Here is a 16253-nt window from a genome sequence, read left to right as displayed (position 1 = left end):
CATATTTTCTTACCTTTTCGTACCCATATTTTCCTTTATTTGGCTTCATTGGGCCAGTAATTCAGATTTTAATTAATTTAGATTTAATTATCAATTACTTTTAGGTTTTGTTTTTGAAGCATTTATGAGCTTGGACATTAATCTTAGACGAGAGAGAGGAGTGTCACATAAGTGCCATGTTTGCAACACATCTGCACCACATCAGCTTGTTATATTAAGTCAACTTAAGTGATGGGCCAGCCTCCATGTTTGGGTCAAGACCTAATATCTTTTTTGTGATTTTAGGAAAAGTAGATTAGGGTTTTAGAAGTGGGATCTGCTTTGACCACATCTCTACACTCCCATTCACTTATATTTTTTAAGGTTTAAAACTATACTAATCTCTTTTCTCCATGGATTTTTCATTTTTCTGCATTTGAAGAACACACCAACATAGGGATTTTTTCAGCTCCAATTCACGTTTTTTGTTGCTCTAGTTCATGTTTTTCTTCTCCTCTCTTCGTTGAATGATGTATTTTTGTTTTGTATTGAGTTGTATTTCCACATTCATGGAGAACTAAATTTCTATGTATTGATTCCTTGAAGAGAATGAAATGAAACTTGAGGTTGTTGTTCTGAATTGTATTTTTGTTTGGTTCAATTTTGCTTTTCATCTTTTTCAATCTTTGGTGAATGACTCAACACAACATTTGCATTGTATTTTTGTTTGCTTTAGTTTTGCATTTTTGCACTTCCCATGTGGTTGCATAATATATGTGTGTGGGGTTGAATGATGTGTGCTTTACTTAATTTCATAATGAACTTGTGTTAATCTTTGCTTAGTTTGTTAATTTTTGGTTGCATGAGAGTAAACTAGATAGAACAATTAATTTTATAACCTGTGATTGATGGATTTTCATTCAAATTCAAGGAGTCAATTCATTTTTATCTACTGTTTTATTAAATTTAAACTATGTTTTTAATCTGTCTTGGTATTTTGTGAATATAAGAAAATCAAACCTCCTCTATGTTGTGTTTAGAACCTTTGAATGATAGCATTTGTAACACCCTTTTTAGGATGTCACTTAGAATTTGAAACCTTATTAACATCTCTAATACCACTCCTAATTAAATAGGAACTTTTTAAAAAATTTATTTCAAAAATCACCTACCAAAGTTTCATCCAAATAAAAACTTTATTTCTAAAATAGATCAACATTAAAACCAAACCAAAACGACATAAGTCATCAAAGGAAACTTATTACAAATCCTTCCAATTCAAACAAAACTACTAATAAAGTCTCCTCGGATATGCTCATAACTCAACCAACTCATATTACCACCAAGTTACATCACATTGTATGACATTCCCTCATAACCAACCATTTACCTTCCTTATGTAAGACCCGTGGAAATTAATTAATGAATAAATGCGGGAGGGGGGAACTTTAATGACGTTAAATTTAATTGGTATGATATGGAAAAGTACTAGCTCAAATGGTTAAGAGTACTTAGTTATTGTGAAAGGACTTGGGTTCAAGTCCTACGTATGCCAATTGTGTGTTATTTGCTTTATTATTATTTTGATAAAACATTTGAGCCTGTTGAGAGGAGAACGAGATTAGGGAGTGCGAGAGACTGAATTTGGTAGTAAGGTTGACGCAAGGCATAGCAGAACAAGGAACCTTCAATTTTGCCAATTTTAATCAAGAATTCCAAGTTAGGGGAAGTTGTCCTTATGTGTGTACGAATTATGATTTTGATTATGTGTTTTCTACTCTCAATTGGATTCAATATGATATCAATTTCGTATTATATGCATTGTGATTGAGAATTGGTTGGTTTGATGTTGTGCACAAAGCCTTTTTGTGTTTTATATGAATTGAATGAGGGTTTTGGTATTGTATTGGTTGTTTATGGCCAAACCTTTAGTTTTGGTGATTCAAACCTTTATTGTATTGAACGCGTTTAAAACATGTTCTTATGGTTTCTTGATAAAATGGAGTGATTGGTAGTGAGTGACTTGGATTTTTGTTATGGTTTTGGGTGATTTTACACATGAACAGGGGAGAAATACTACAATTCTCGCCCAAGCGAATCATTCTAGCCTAAGCGAGAGTTTTAGAGATTCGTTACTGGTTTAGGGGTTGAGCATCTCGTCCAGGCGACTTGTGTTAGTGTTGAGCGAAAGGTTCTCTCACTTAGGCGAGGATGGCTCGCCCAAGCGAGGTCGCGATAAGACCTGTGCGTGTTGAGTGTGAATCCTCGTTCAGGCAAGGAGTTGTGTGTGATTGAGCGAGCCAAGGTCTCGCTCAAGCGAGAAGAGCTCACCTAAGCGAGATGATGTGGTGAAGCCACTGTTTCACGCTCGCTCAAGTGAAGTGATTCAGCTTAAGCAAGACAGTTGGACTAGCTTGGGCGAAAACCCATGGCTTAAGCGAGAATGACGAGAAATCATGCTTGTGTGCACTGTTTGAGATGGTTGCTTGGTGTTTCCTAAGCTAAGGGAATTATATGCATGTGTTTGTGGTGTTTGGACTTGAAGGACTAGGTCCTTAAGATCTGGGATGTGCTTGGCTTGAGTCACGAGCGAGGAGTTCGCGATGTGGGGACCGCATGCGTGAACAGTTTAGTTCACCGGAGGTACTCTTCTTGGGATGAGTGGGCGAGGGAGTTCATCTCATGCTCAACTTGAGAATGCTATGAGCGAGGGAGTTCATAGTAGGAAAGGCAGGTATGCGAGGAGGGTCCGAGCGAGGAGTTCGGATGATGGGTGAGGGAGTCCGTGAAGCAGGACTATAAGCGGGATAGGCTTGTAGATTGGACCATGAGCGAGGAGGGTCGTGGAAGCACAGAAAGTCCCAAGATTTAGAGTACATGCATGAACTCATAATGATTATGAGTATGGGAAAATGGGTAATTTTTTTATGGAATGATAAATAATTATAGTTTTGCAGGGTGGGATGTTTTCATATTTATTTATATATATATATATATATATATATATATATATATATATATATATATATATATATATATATATGTGTGTGTGTGTGTGCATAGCTCACCCTATCTGTTTGTGTGTGGTGATGATCGGATAATTTTATTATCCGAGAGCAGATGATTTTTCAGGTGAGCTAGGAGATGCTTAGTGGTGGAGAGTGGGAGTGGAGTACAGGGGATTTTAAGAATACTTTAAATAAAATTTCATGTAATTTAATTATGGTTTTGGACTTCAAATTTGTAATAGAAGGACGATGAGTATTTTGATATTCTTGTTGGATATTTCATTTAAAGGTTTTGAAATTTCTTGCATTTTAGGGAAATGGACTAATAATAATTAAGGTATTTATTTTTTGTCTTGTTTATTTATTTATTTTAAGTAATATCCTACTGGGATGTTACACCTTACGCACCAACGCCTCTTGGAAAGGGTCTTTCCCTTGCTTTCTATAAGACTTGCAAGCAACAACTTTACATGTTCACCAAAGCTTTAGGTAAAAGCACTATTGCTAAGCTAATGAAAAAGCCTTGTGGCTGAAAGAAACTCTTTTACCTGACTCACCAAAGCACTCTAGGTAAAAGAACCAATCTACTTTACAATTATAAGAGAAGTCATACACCATCACAACAGACATACATACATGCATATAATATCATCACATGATCAACCATACCACAACTCATCATGTGAATTCATCATAAAAATGACTTAGCACCTCACATTATGTATGTACCATCACCATAGAACCTACAATAACATTCAAAACAAACCAAGCACACAAAAAAAAGAAACCTGATATTAAACACAGAGAAAACATGCATCAACACATTAACTCTTATTGTCCAACGACCATATTGCCTCACATTCTTTTTCTTTCAACGAATGTGCCAGTCGCCCAACGACCACTAGTCGCCCAATGACTAGATTGCCTCGCAACGCTCGCTTGACCAGTGACCAACCTTGGTGCCCAGCAACCAGCCATGCCTAGACATATGAAAAACAGCGTTCAAACACCTATTTGGTTAACTCTAAAGCACCAATACTTGGAAAACACCCTGTAACACTTAACCAATTTAAATTTTCACTTAATCCTCCACGAGAACTCTCTTTCTTACCTTTCACCTTCCAAAGTATGCACAACACACATCATTACAATATAATTCATTTAACCAATTTACCACTTTGAATATCAAAGAATTTTCGGATTTGATCACAATTAGGCTTGCACCCACTCAACATATGCCATTTAAAAATAATCACACATAACTCAAAATCATGCAACCATAGTTCACCATTAAATTTCTACACTTAACTCTTGATGCAAAAACATCACAACAAACATTTTCAAAGGAATTTATCAATCTAATAAACACTTATGTGCTCTTATAATATCATCACATGAAGTATTGTCATCCAACCATAACATCATCCACAATTAACAAAGTCATGAATTAAACAAGAAGAAAAACTCAGAATTTCGATGCTCTAAACATAAATTCCGACTTTGCTCCCGAACCACCAACCCCAAAGGATTACATAACCCAAAAGAAAATTCACATTCATCCATGAGATTATTTTGATTACACCAAAAATTATTGAACCTCCACCCAAAAGACACGTACATTAAAGTGATAAAATTCCACCAAAACCTCTTTGTCTCATAAAATAAGAACTCCACAATTCCATTAACACTTTTCACGTAAATAACTAAAAATGATTGAACTAATACCATATATAAAACATAACAGAAAATTGTCATCATGATATCTCCCCTTACCTTAAAACTTAAACCAAATTATGTATTTCGAATTTACTCCATGGATTCATCCATAAAAAAATCATAATAATCTAAGTTGTAGAATGTTTTCCCAAATATGCAAAATAATATAAAATATTCACATTAGACCAATTATTTCAATAAATATGATCCATTTAGCCAAATAATTTTTTAGAATTATTGCATAAATTTTGATTGTAATCCCACAAAATTTACAATAATTTATTATAGTAATTTTTCTGTAATGGACATGACTCTGTAAGATTCATATATGTTTGGGTCAGATATGCTTTCTTCTATAATGTATTATACCATCAAAGTTTATAAGGGTGAGATTTGAAATTAAAAAACACATTAAACTATTATCGAACAAATAAACTATAAGAGAATAGACACACATAACACAATATCGAAGCCTTATTAGACACAAGTATAAAAGAATAGAAATCTTGTCAATGAAATAAATGAGAAGAAATAACAAGAAAATATTTAAAGCACAATCTACTTAGAATAAGTAGTTGTGTGACTAGCACATCACACCCAAAAGTGTAATTACCCTTCTTTCTCGTACTCGCGTGTCTCTCTTTTCTTGTGCTTCTGTTCCCGTCTTATCTTCTCTTTTTGTTTCTACTTTCCTCCCACACTCCCTCTTACTAAGAAACTTGTGCTACTCCCGTGTTGAAGTTTCTTAAAAAAAAAGAAAATGATGACATGCTTGCCAGCCTCATTCCCAAACTGATCTACCACTTTTTGTGCTCTCTCTATTCATAATACAAAACAAATCAGGGAAAGGTGTGCAGAGAAAAAAATTCTTTGACAAAACATTTTCTTTTTCTTTCTTTGTTTTATTGATGGTAGAGAGAGGTATAAAAGATGGAAGAGGAAAAAAAACGTTTTGAATTTTGTTTTATCATTTTATATTTTTTTAATCGTTTTCTGTTCGAAAAATATTTTTATTATTTATTAATATATTATTTTATTACTAATTAAAAAACATTGTTTTACTAGTTTTTTTTTTATTTTTTTATTCTAAGCACAAGATTTTATAAATTTTTTAGAATTTTCTGGGACTAAAGAAAATTTTTCTTATTTACCAGAGGTATATTTTTATTTTTTTTATTCAATATTATTTCTATAATTTTGTACTTGTATGCCAAAACTGATATTAAGAACTTGTAATCAAGTTTTATTAGTGAAACCTTTTTGTTGGTATTCTAGGATTAAGCATACCTAGGTTACGCGTTTCATTTGTGAATTATTATTTTATAAAACCATTAGATGACTCTTTTAAAATGAATCACATTATTTAAGGTTTATTTAACCCCTCTCTTTTTAGAGTTAACATTTCTTTTTAACATAAAATTTACTAAAAGATTTTACTTTCTTACAAAATTATCATCTCTTTATCATCACCTTATTTATTGATGACTAACAAGTTTATAACAAGTTTATATTCATTATGGGTGCAAAGTAAAGTTGGTGACAATTTGAGTGAGTTGATTCTTTCATCTTTCTAAAGATAATTTAATTTAACATATAAACATAATAAATTATTTTAATTTATCCAATTAAGAACATTAATTAATCGATAAGACTTAGGAAAATTTCACATGATGAAGTGTACTTTTAAAAGAAGCACACACATTTAAAAGAAATTGATGTGGTGATATGTCAGTTTTAAGTAGGGATGACAAAGCGGCGTGAGCCAGCTCACAAGCTCGCACAAAAACACGAGGCGGGCTGATATTTCAAGTTCGTCAGTCTGCATATGCTCAGTAGCCCGCGACTCGCATAAGAAAAAATCTTGCTCTTGTGTACGGTAGTTACTTTCTTTCTGAACTTTTGCATGTACGTTTCAAAATTTTGTGAGTAGAAAAGAACAATGTTATGTATATGTAAATGTGTTAAAGTCTCAAGAATTTAACATGTATGTCAAATTATATATATGAATATAATGAAAGTGTTAGATTATCAATTTATTATTCAACTCCTCAAAATTTGTGCTTAATTTTTTTTTTGTGTGAATGTGTTAAAATTCCTTAATTTATAGGACATTCAAGGCTTTATCACAAGAAATTAAGAAAAAAAAAAGCAACTATCCCACAAGTCGGGACATATGCGGGACAGGCAAACTTAACCTATTTTGTAGACCAAGTGCAAGGCGCGCCTAAATAAGTTGAGCCAACCTAGATTGCCACCTCTAGACTTAAGACCCAGAGCGGTAAAGTTCTTACTCCTCTAATTTTGTTTAGTACTAATATATTTTAATTAAATTAATTGTGAAATTATATTTGAGAATAAAATTTAATTAAATTATTATGAGTAAAGTTTAATTTTTATTCATCTTAAAAAGTTATATTTAATGAATTAACAACTTTTTCTAATAAATAATAATTTTATTTATAAAAAAAATATTAGTTATCTTTATTCTCAATTCTATTTCTTAGTTTTTTATTTTATTTTTTATTAAGTTTGATTTAGGCGGCTAAAACTTTTGAATCCTCTAACGTCATAATATTTGATAGGGTGAGTCAAGACTTCTGCCTCATCTTATTGTGATGGCTAAATCCACTCTATCCCATCTTTTAGGGATCAAAGACAAACCAAAGCAAAATAAACCAAAACTGGTTAAAGTAATCCATTTTTTTTTTCACAAAATCAATATTCATACAAGTATAGAAACTAATGAATTATTGAAACAATTGCTCAAGTAAGATATTAATACTAATTTAAGAACATATCATGATAAACTTGTGTAATCCAACTTATTCTGCTAAGCATGTCATTGATTATGACTAATACAAGAACCATATCTCATTCACTCTGTTGAACACTTCAAAAGGGGCATTGTACTGTGCAACAAAGAAACCATTATGAGTCTTGGAAGCCCATTTGGTGCCTGCAAGACTACCATTCAAGGCAGCAACTTCTGTCATAAAATTAGAATCTGTCACAAATCCACCAAATTGTCTCACAGCTACATATGAAGCTTTCCATCTTTGAACTTTTATACCATCTGCAGAAGGAGGGTTCTTTTGGTTGGCTTTTGGCACGTACAAGCTCACGACAATGGAGTTTCCATTTGAAACTTCACTAATCACTGGTGCTGACATCTTAATCACCTTCTTTTCGTTGTTGTAGCCATTAACATAACTGAATAGTCTGTTAAATTTTACATAATGTTATTTAAGTTATTCATTATTTTGTTTAATTTTACTTTCTACAATTATAATGTTATACGTTATCATGTTGTGCTTCTTTTCTTCCTACATAATAATACTGGAACACAAAGTTATTGTTAATTAATTTGAGTAGTATCATGAAATACACTATTCTTTTTGTAAGAAATGCAAAATTGCATAATCATGTAATCACATAATCCAAAAGAGAGTGAAGAGACATAAAAGAAAAAAACTCAAGGACTTCAACTTAATGGGACAATATAATTGCAATTATAAATAGGATTGATATTTAATATAAAAAATAAATTAATAAAAGAAAATAAAAATACCTTGAAAACTCCTTTCTTGTAGCTGCAACTAACGAAGTGTCTTGAACAGGGGAGGTAGAAATCCACACGGGTGAATCATAGCTACGAATTTCATAGTCCTTTCCCATTTCTGTAACATTGAAGGTGGGGCACTCATACTTCTTGCATGATTCAGGAATTTTCCCTTCAACACTCAACAATGGTGCTAAGATGAAGCTCGTGAGAATGAGGAATTGGAATGTGGTAGCAGTCATGGAAAAGAAATCACAAATATTTAGTGACCAACAAATTATATTTGATGTCCACACAAGTATCACAACCTACAAAGTTCGCATATATATACACATGTTTGGACTTCCAACTGTTAAATGGGAAGAGCGATTGCATATAAATATTTATTACATGATTAATGTTTTTATAGGATAAATATTCACTTTATTATAATAATTATTAACATGTTCCTTTTCAATACAAAAAAAGAAAAAGAAAAAGGAATCTTAATACAAAATATTAATTCATTAATTTTATTTAAATTCTGCGTGAGATAATTGGGTAGATATTTGATTATAAAAGTTGTTACGTTTATTTATTAAAAAAACTAAAAATTATTATACAATTTCCTTTCAATAAAATCATTTAAAACTTTAAATATATAAAATATAAAGGATAAAATTCCTTTAAAATTTAATCGTACATTAATTTTACTTTTATTTTATTAAAAATATATTGATAACATGTACAATTATTCAAATTATTAACAAATTTTAAATAAAAATAAATTTTATACTAAAATAGTTAAATTTCTATTTTTTATTGTACTAAAAATAAATGATATGTAAATAAAATATATAGTATTCATTTTAGTGAATCAATTATTTATTTATTTTATATATTTTGATACACATTTTTATTTTAACATGTTTAACTGAATTATATGTAAAAATAAAATAAAAAAAGTCAATATTTATATAAAGTAAGAGTTTATATAATAGGGATAAACGAATTAAATGTGTAAATTAAACAAGATAACATATTTAAATGAATTAAATGCGTGTAGGACTGAAAAGAGAGTGCATAGTTAAAACAGATTAAAAAATAATTAATGTTATCTAGAATTGTTTTCAATAAAAATTATATAGATCGATAAAATAATATTTTAAAGTTTGGAATAACTGAGTGAGTTATATATATATATATATATATATATATATATATATATATATATATATATATTAAGAAAAAAAATTATTGATTAATAATATTTATATTAATAGAAACTACAAAGAGTCAACATATTTCAATGAATTAGGGTGAATAAAACTGTAAACAAATTCTCATTATTAGAAGTCAACATATCTAATTAAATCCATTCAATGTGGAAGAATTGCAATTTGATTAATACAATTAATAAATTTGACTTTGTTAATAATTTATTTTAATAAGTTAGAAAAATAATGGTTTGATCTCACTAATTTATTTTTATTAACATCCTTTCCTTTAGTGTCGTTTTTTTAATTAGATTTATTAAATAAAAGATTATTCCATTATTTATTTTGAATAAAATAAATAATTAAATAATATCTTTTTATATTAATCTTCTTTCTAAAACTCAGTAAAAACTATAACTCTCTAAAAGTTAAGTGTACTAAATGCATTAAAGAGTTTGTACAAAACTTATATTATATTAATTACAATATATCTATATATATATATAACCTACAAATATGTGAAAAGAAGTTAAATAAAAATAATTTTTATTTTCACTTCCGTGAACGTTTTTCTCATATTTGTATCTATATATAGTACTGTACTCGTAATTTACAAAAATAAAATAAACACGTACAAGTGTAAGCTATTGTTTAAGAAATATGTACAAAAAGAAATTGTAATTTGATAATAAAAAGAATTCAATTCCATCAAAACATAATATTAAAAAAATCATAACATAGGTTTTATTCATCAGAATATATTTAACGACCAGAATAGACGAGTCACGTCTTTCACAAGACTCATATTAAGTGAGTTTTACTAAAGATTGATATCTAATAAAATCCGATATAGATATAGTATAATTAGTCACAACGTATCCAGTTTTGTCCCAATGTATTTAAATGGTACTAGTTTTTAACTTTGCATCTACTTAATATCCAAATTAGTTAATTTGCATCAATGTGATCCATCCCGTTAAGTTTTCAGAAACGCCGTTAACAGATCAGTGATGTGGCATTGCAGAACAGATACATGTCAATGAAAATAATTGTACAGTGACAATTTGTGGATAACGTGTCATGCCCTATTTGAATTGATTGTCCCCATTCAAAAAGCCCTAATTAACCATTCCCATCTTCATCTTCTTCATTTTTTCGCCAGGAAGCTGATTTGTTGCAGGGTAAGGTGGCGAGTGAAGTGGGAAATGTCGCATGGTTTTAGTCATTCGTGGTCGTCTTGTTCGTGTGGGTCACATAACCACAACGTTTCTTCTCCTGGTTCTGTATTTGTGTCAGTGGGTGGAATACCACATCTCCTTCACATTGACATAACCCATCTCCTTCAGAATACCCAAAACACTATTAAATTAAACCACGCACAACATTCAACCACTAACCCTAAACCCCACCATCCCAACAACAAATAATGCAATCAACGACAAAAACAAATGGTTTGTGCACTTGCAATCCCAAATAACTGCCAATTTGATGTCGATTATACCTTCAATTTTGTCCACAACGCATGAAATGGCCCAAATTTCGTAAACCCGAACTCCAGAAAACCCCTATTCTATCGCAGAAAACGTTCCAATTTTATTTCCAATTCGTGCCTTATTTTCTTTTCAATTTCCTCTTACGCTGCATTGTTCCACATCACACACTACTCTCGTGCCACATCATAACATTTTTCTCACTTAACTGGTCAACACAGTCATAAGTTATCTTATTTAACGGAGTCAACGAAAAGGGACCACATTGATGCAAATTAACTAATTTGGGTACTAAGTAGATGCAAAGTTAAAAGCGGGTACCATTTAGACAGATTGGGACGAAACTGGGTACGTTGCGACTAATTATACCTATAGATATACAAGCAAACTAGACTCATGAATCATGAAATGAAAGCAAGTGATGGATGACGCCACACATCTAGCTTTCACTACACGAAAAAGCGTCATTATCAACGATAGAAATTCATTGGTAAAGGCTAAAATATGTCAATAATGTTGTTTTATCAATGAATTATCGACGGTCAAAAACTCGTCTATAAATCCCTCGTTAGCAAATTTTACCATTGGATATTTTAGATTCGGCGGACCCATCTTTCATAATTACCGATGGTCACATCCGTCGAAAAAACCAAACATACAGATACTGACTTTACTGACGGATCCATTCGTCGATAAAGTCATCAATACCTGAAAGTGTGATTTTCCGATGGATTTGGCCGTTGAAAATTCGTCGGTAATTGTTGAAGTACATAAGGGAAGTTTCTAAAGTACATGATAAGCTAATAATCTTCATAATCAGGAGAAGATTATTCATTTAAATTATCATCCTCCTGATTATTTTCTTGTTGAGGGTGTGACTAGGGTTGAGGGATTTCAGAATTTTATTGATTTGGGTTTGGTTTTGGCTGTTGAAGACGAGCCTGAGCATCGGGAGGGAGATATTGCATAACTAGTGATTGGAAGGATCAAAACTTAGACCTCAATTGCTCATTTTCCTCCAGACTTCGTGAAAGTTGGTACCTAATATTAGTGAGGTCTTCAATATTTGAAAGAGAAGGAAGTTGGTAGTTGGTTGAGGCTTTCATTTTAACCTATATATTTTGCAACAAGTTGGCCAACCCCATAAAGTCTTCCTTTCTTTTTTCCTTCAACAATCTCAATCCAACACTTAGTCATGATATTCTCGTCCTGTGTAGGATCAGCAGAAGACTACTCTTGTGTTCCATCAGCATCACAAGAGGAAACCTCATATCTGACTTGGGATAGCCTAATATGAAATTCTTCCTATAAGTACAAAATGAAGAATTATTATCATATAATTTTAAGAGTAAATAATATTAAATACTAAAAGAGGCTTACATGTATCTTCCTAGACCTCTCATCCACATACTGGTCAGTACCCTTCCGGATATGTGTCTACTGAAAGACTTCATCAAGAAATACATGTCGTCCCAGCTCACATGCCTGCAACAAAATATGTTATAAATTTCATGTGACATCAATCTTTAAAATGTTGGTCAAATGTGAATAATAGAAACAATTAATGCGTATACCATACGAAGGACATGCTCATGAGTGGTAATAGAGCCTCTTGTGTGTAGGGTACCACCAATTTCAGCAGACCTATTTTTTTTGGAAGAATACATTTCCTACAATAGGTTGGAGAATTCCAATGTTCTAGCAGCCTGGTCCACATCATTTGGAATCCATTTTGGCCTATGTCTAGTCGTTTTAGCATCTCTAAAGAGCTTAAGTGGATGTACATGGACGAATATGTGAAACTAGTTTGCAATAGAGATTTCTCTATGACAATAGCATAAATATGTATTCAAATCCACCAATAGGTCTATAGTTTGCAATTCAAACATATCTAGCGTGCAATAGGAAATATGAGAAAATGTGCAATGCAAATGAAAACATATGTGAATCCAATTGACAACAAGAAGCACTATGTGACAGCAACATAAATACATATTTAGATCCACCATTTACTCAATCAGATTCACATCAGAATGCAAATAAATACACAAAACGTAAATATGAATGAATTAATACTAATGAAAGCTGTAAAATATAGATCTCTAGGACTATCACTACATCTCATGGATAAAAGCCAATAACTCATTTCAGTAAATTAAATTTAAGAAAGAAATAAACGATATAGAATAAACATCAAACTAAAAATAGATGTATTGAATGAACAAAGGTGGATCTACACTCAAGAAGACATCTTAATAATGTGTGTCCACTTTGGGGTCACATAGTCCTTAAAAGGGAACATTGATGTGTGTGCAAATTTTAAACTCAAGCTCAAACACTAAATTAGCAACATAAACTGAATGGAACTTGGAAAGCAATAAACGAATTTAAAATTACTTAACATGTAAAGGATGAAAACATTAAATGCAAAAGCACAGATTAAACCAACAAAATTCAGAACTGAAAATTGGAAGCATTGTATTTCATTGTAGAATCAAAACGGAATACACAAGATCACGGAAGTGCTAGAATTTAATTGCTGAAAGGAAGGTCTCTTAGTCTAATACTAGTGTTTGTTTCTATGTGAGTGAACTAAGTAGAGCTACCTAACACACTAGGGAAAACCCCAATCTCTAAAGGCTACTTTGCACTCATCAGAAATGGAAAGAACCCTCTTACATTACACTTTCTCTCCCTCGCTCATAAGAACACCGAATCCTAGCCTCTTAGAATTTCTCTCTCGCACACTCTAGGGCTCTCCCAACAAAAACCTAAATTTTCCCTTAAAAACCCCTATGGTGTGTTTGGATAGAGTATTTTGATGAAACAATTCATTTTTTTGAAAAATTTAGATTTCTTTGTAATGAAATGACTTTTTTGGATGGAGAAATTAAAAAGCATTTAAAATGCAAGCATTTTTTTGAAGTATTTTAATTAGCTAAACTAGTAGAAATTTAAATGCCCTCAAAATAGGTGGAATTTGAAATTCTTCTCACTCAACCTCACACTCTAGACTGTTTGGTAGAGTTGTCAATTTGGCCAAATTCACAAGGCTTGCCCCTAATCCACATGGGCTAGAGCCAAAAAAGCCAATAGGGCAAAAACACCCACATTAAAGAAGCCCACAAGGCTAAAAACCCCGCAAAAGCCCTATGGGCCAAGACCAACACATGGGCTTTCTTCTTAAAAATGAAAAAAATTATTTTTTAAAATATTATTAAACATTCTAACGACAACTCGAATTGTCTCAATCACCAGCTCAACCTAACTCGACCATCATTCAGGGTCGGGTTATCTTTGCTACGGACCTGGGACCAGGTCTTCGAGTCAACCTGCTTAGATTGTCGGGCCGGGTCGACCGGCGACAAAGACGGGCCTAATCAGCACAATGATCCAAACAGACCAGCTTAGGTAGACGACCCAAACGGACCCCAAAAACAAGACAACCCTGACGAACTAGTTCGACCAGACGAACCAGATCGGCTTGACGACACAAACGGGTTAGGCAGCCCGACGACTTAAATGGGTCGGGAAGGCTTGAAGACCTAAATAGGCCAAACGGGCTTGGTGACACACATGGGCCTGATGGGCGAGACGACCTATAAGTGTCGGCGGGTCGGACGACTTAGAGGTGTAGGGCAGGCCCGATGACGCAAACATGTTGAGTAGGCCCAATGACCCGACAACCCAAATGGGTCTGACTAGCTCGACGACCTAAATAAGCCAAATCATCCTGACTACCAAGGTGGTCTCAATTGGCCCGATGACCTAGCTGGGTCGGGTCGGCTCAACGACATAGATTGGTCGGGTTGGCCCAATGACACAAACAAGGCCAACAACCTAGATAGCTTGGGAGGGCCCGACGACCTTGTGGGACCATGTTAGGCCAACGACCTAGACCAATTGGGTCGGGTCGAGTCTACAAAATTGACAGGCATGACCAACCTGTATAGACCATTATGCTGATTAGCCCGTCCGGGTTTCCATTCGACCCGACCCATCTTGGTCATCAGGTTAGACCAATCTAGCTTGGTCATTGGGTCGGGTCGGCTCATCTGGGTCGTCAAGTCTGTTTCCAAATTTATCATGAATCAACCAACTAAAATGAATTGGACGCTTGTCATAAAGGGGGACTTTGGTCAACTATAGTTGACCCACTAGGGGCTGCTTTGCAATAACAAACAATTGGAGTTAAGGGCTCACATGTACTTAAGCAAAAATAAAGGGTTTCCTGACAAACAAAGTTTTATTAAAAGGAGAGATCTAAAAAGGACAAACTAAATACATTAAAAAAACTCTTAAAATCAACCTTTTCTCACATTTATTTGAAAACACTATTTTTCTAAACAATCAATAAAAACTAATTAACTAAAGACAAAAACACATTTATTTAAACAAAAAGAAAACTTTTAGAAATGAAAAGAAATGAAGATTGGATCGTTAAAAACGTCGATACAAGTAAAGGATACTCATATCTTGAAATGCTTCAACCATAGGGAAAATATCAAGGTGAAGGGACTCACACTTGAGGGGATTGTTTTGGAAATCCATGTTGTATCAAGTTATACGGACCTTCTGCATCGAAAAAAAGTGTAGATGTCTCGAGGCAGAGAGAAAAAGTGTACAAAGAAGTCTAATTCCAATCACGGGATTTGATTGCCAAGTTGTAATTGGAGACTGAGGAGAAATCCTCCATTTTCTCATAACGTGCACGTGTCAAAGGTTTGTTGTGACTATTGCAGAGGCGTGATAAAATTTTAGCTATCCCACGATGAGCGCCTATAGAAATTTGTGAGTAGTCTCTGATGTTGAAGCTCTAACATTTATTTTTAACATAACATTTACTTATGACGGATTTTCTTACAAAATTATCATCACTTTGTGGAAGACTATAATAAGTTCATATTCATTTTGGGTATAGCAAATCTTGTCAATTTGTCGATCTACCATCCATTTAGTGAGTTAGATTGATGTTTCCACCTTGTTCAAACCTATTCATCATAGCATACAAGTTCCTTGGGTCATAAATAGGGTGGATTGATCCATTGATCCTTTCTAAAATAATTATATTTAACAAGAACATAACAATCCTTTATATTTTGTTCAATTAAGAACCATAAGTAATCAAGTAAAGACGCAGAAAATTCGAAGTACGCTTTCAAGAGAAACACTCGTTAAAAAAAATTGACCTGCCAACACGTTAGTCCACCATTCTTCTCTTCGACGGGATTAGCCAAAACGAAATAAATAAATAACAGACTAGAATAGTCCATTTTTTCACTCATAATATTCATATTCATAAAAG

General features: G+C 32.9%; 1 protein-coding gene across 1 annotated transcript; it reads right to left on the bottom strand.

Annotated features, from left to right (window-relative positions):
- Positions 1 to 7555: 7555 nt before the first annotated feature.
- On the bottom strand, positions 7556 to 8504 carry LOC114174502 (heme-binding protein 2-like). Its single transcript, XM_028059341.1, has 2 exons — positions 8272 to 8504; positions 7556 to 7922 (listed from the first exon to the last, which is right to left on the bottom strand). Exons 1-2 carry the CDS (start codon positions 8502 to 8504, stop codon positions 7556 to 7558), a joined length of 600 nt encoding a protein of 199 aa, XP_027915142.1.
- Between the last annotated feature and the right edge of the window lie 7749 nt (positions 8505 to 16253).

This window comes from Vigna unguiculata, chromosome 2 (assembly GCF_004118075.2).
Source record: "Vigna unguiculata cultivar IT97K-499-35 chromosome 2, ASM411807v1, whole genome shotgun sequence".
In the NCBI taxonomy this organism is placed as follows: Eukaryota; Viridiplantae; Streptophyta; class Magnoliopsida; order Fabales; family Fabaceae; genus Vigna; species Vigna unguiculata.
Note: the sequence above shows the minus strand (reverse complement) of the source record. Positions and strands in the feature narration are given on the sequence as shown.

What these genes read in the sequence shown, in the direction of transcription:
- LOC114174502 (XM_028059341.1), bottom strand. Translation starts at nt 8,504, where the DNA reads ATGACTGCTACCACATTCCAATTCCTCATTCTCACGAGCTTCATCTTA. An exon ending in ACAAGAAAGGAGTTTTCAAG is followed by an intron (nt 7,923 to 8,271) that starts GTATTTTTATTT and finishes AAAATTTAACAG; the next exon opens with ACTATTCAGTTATGTTAATG.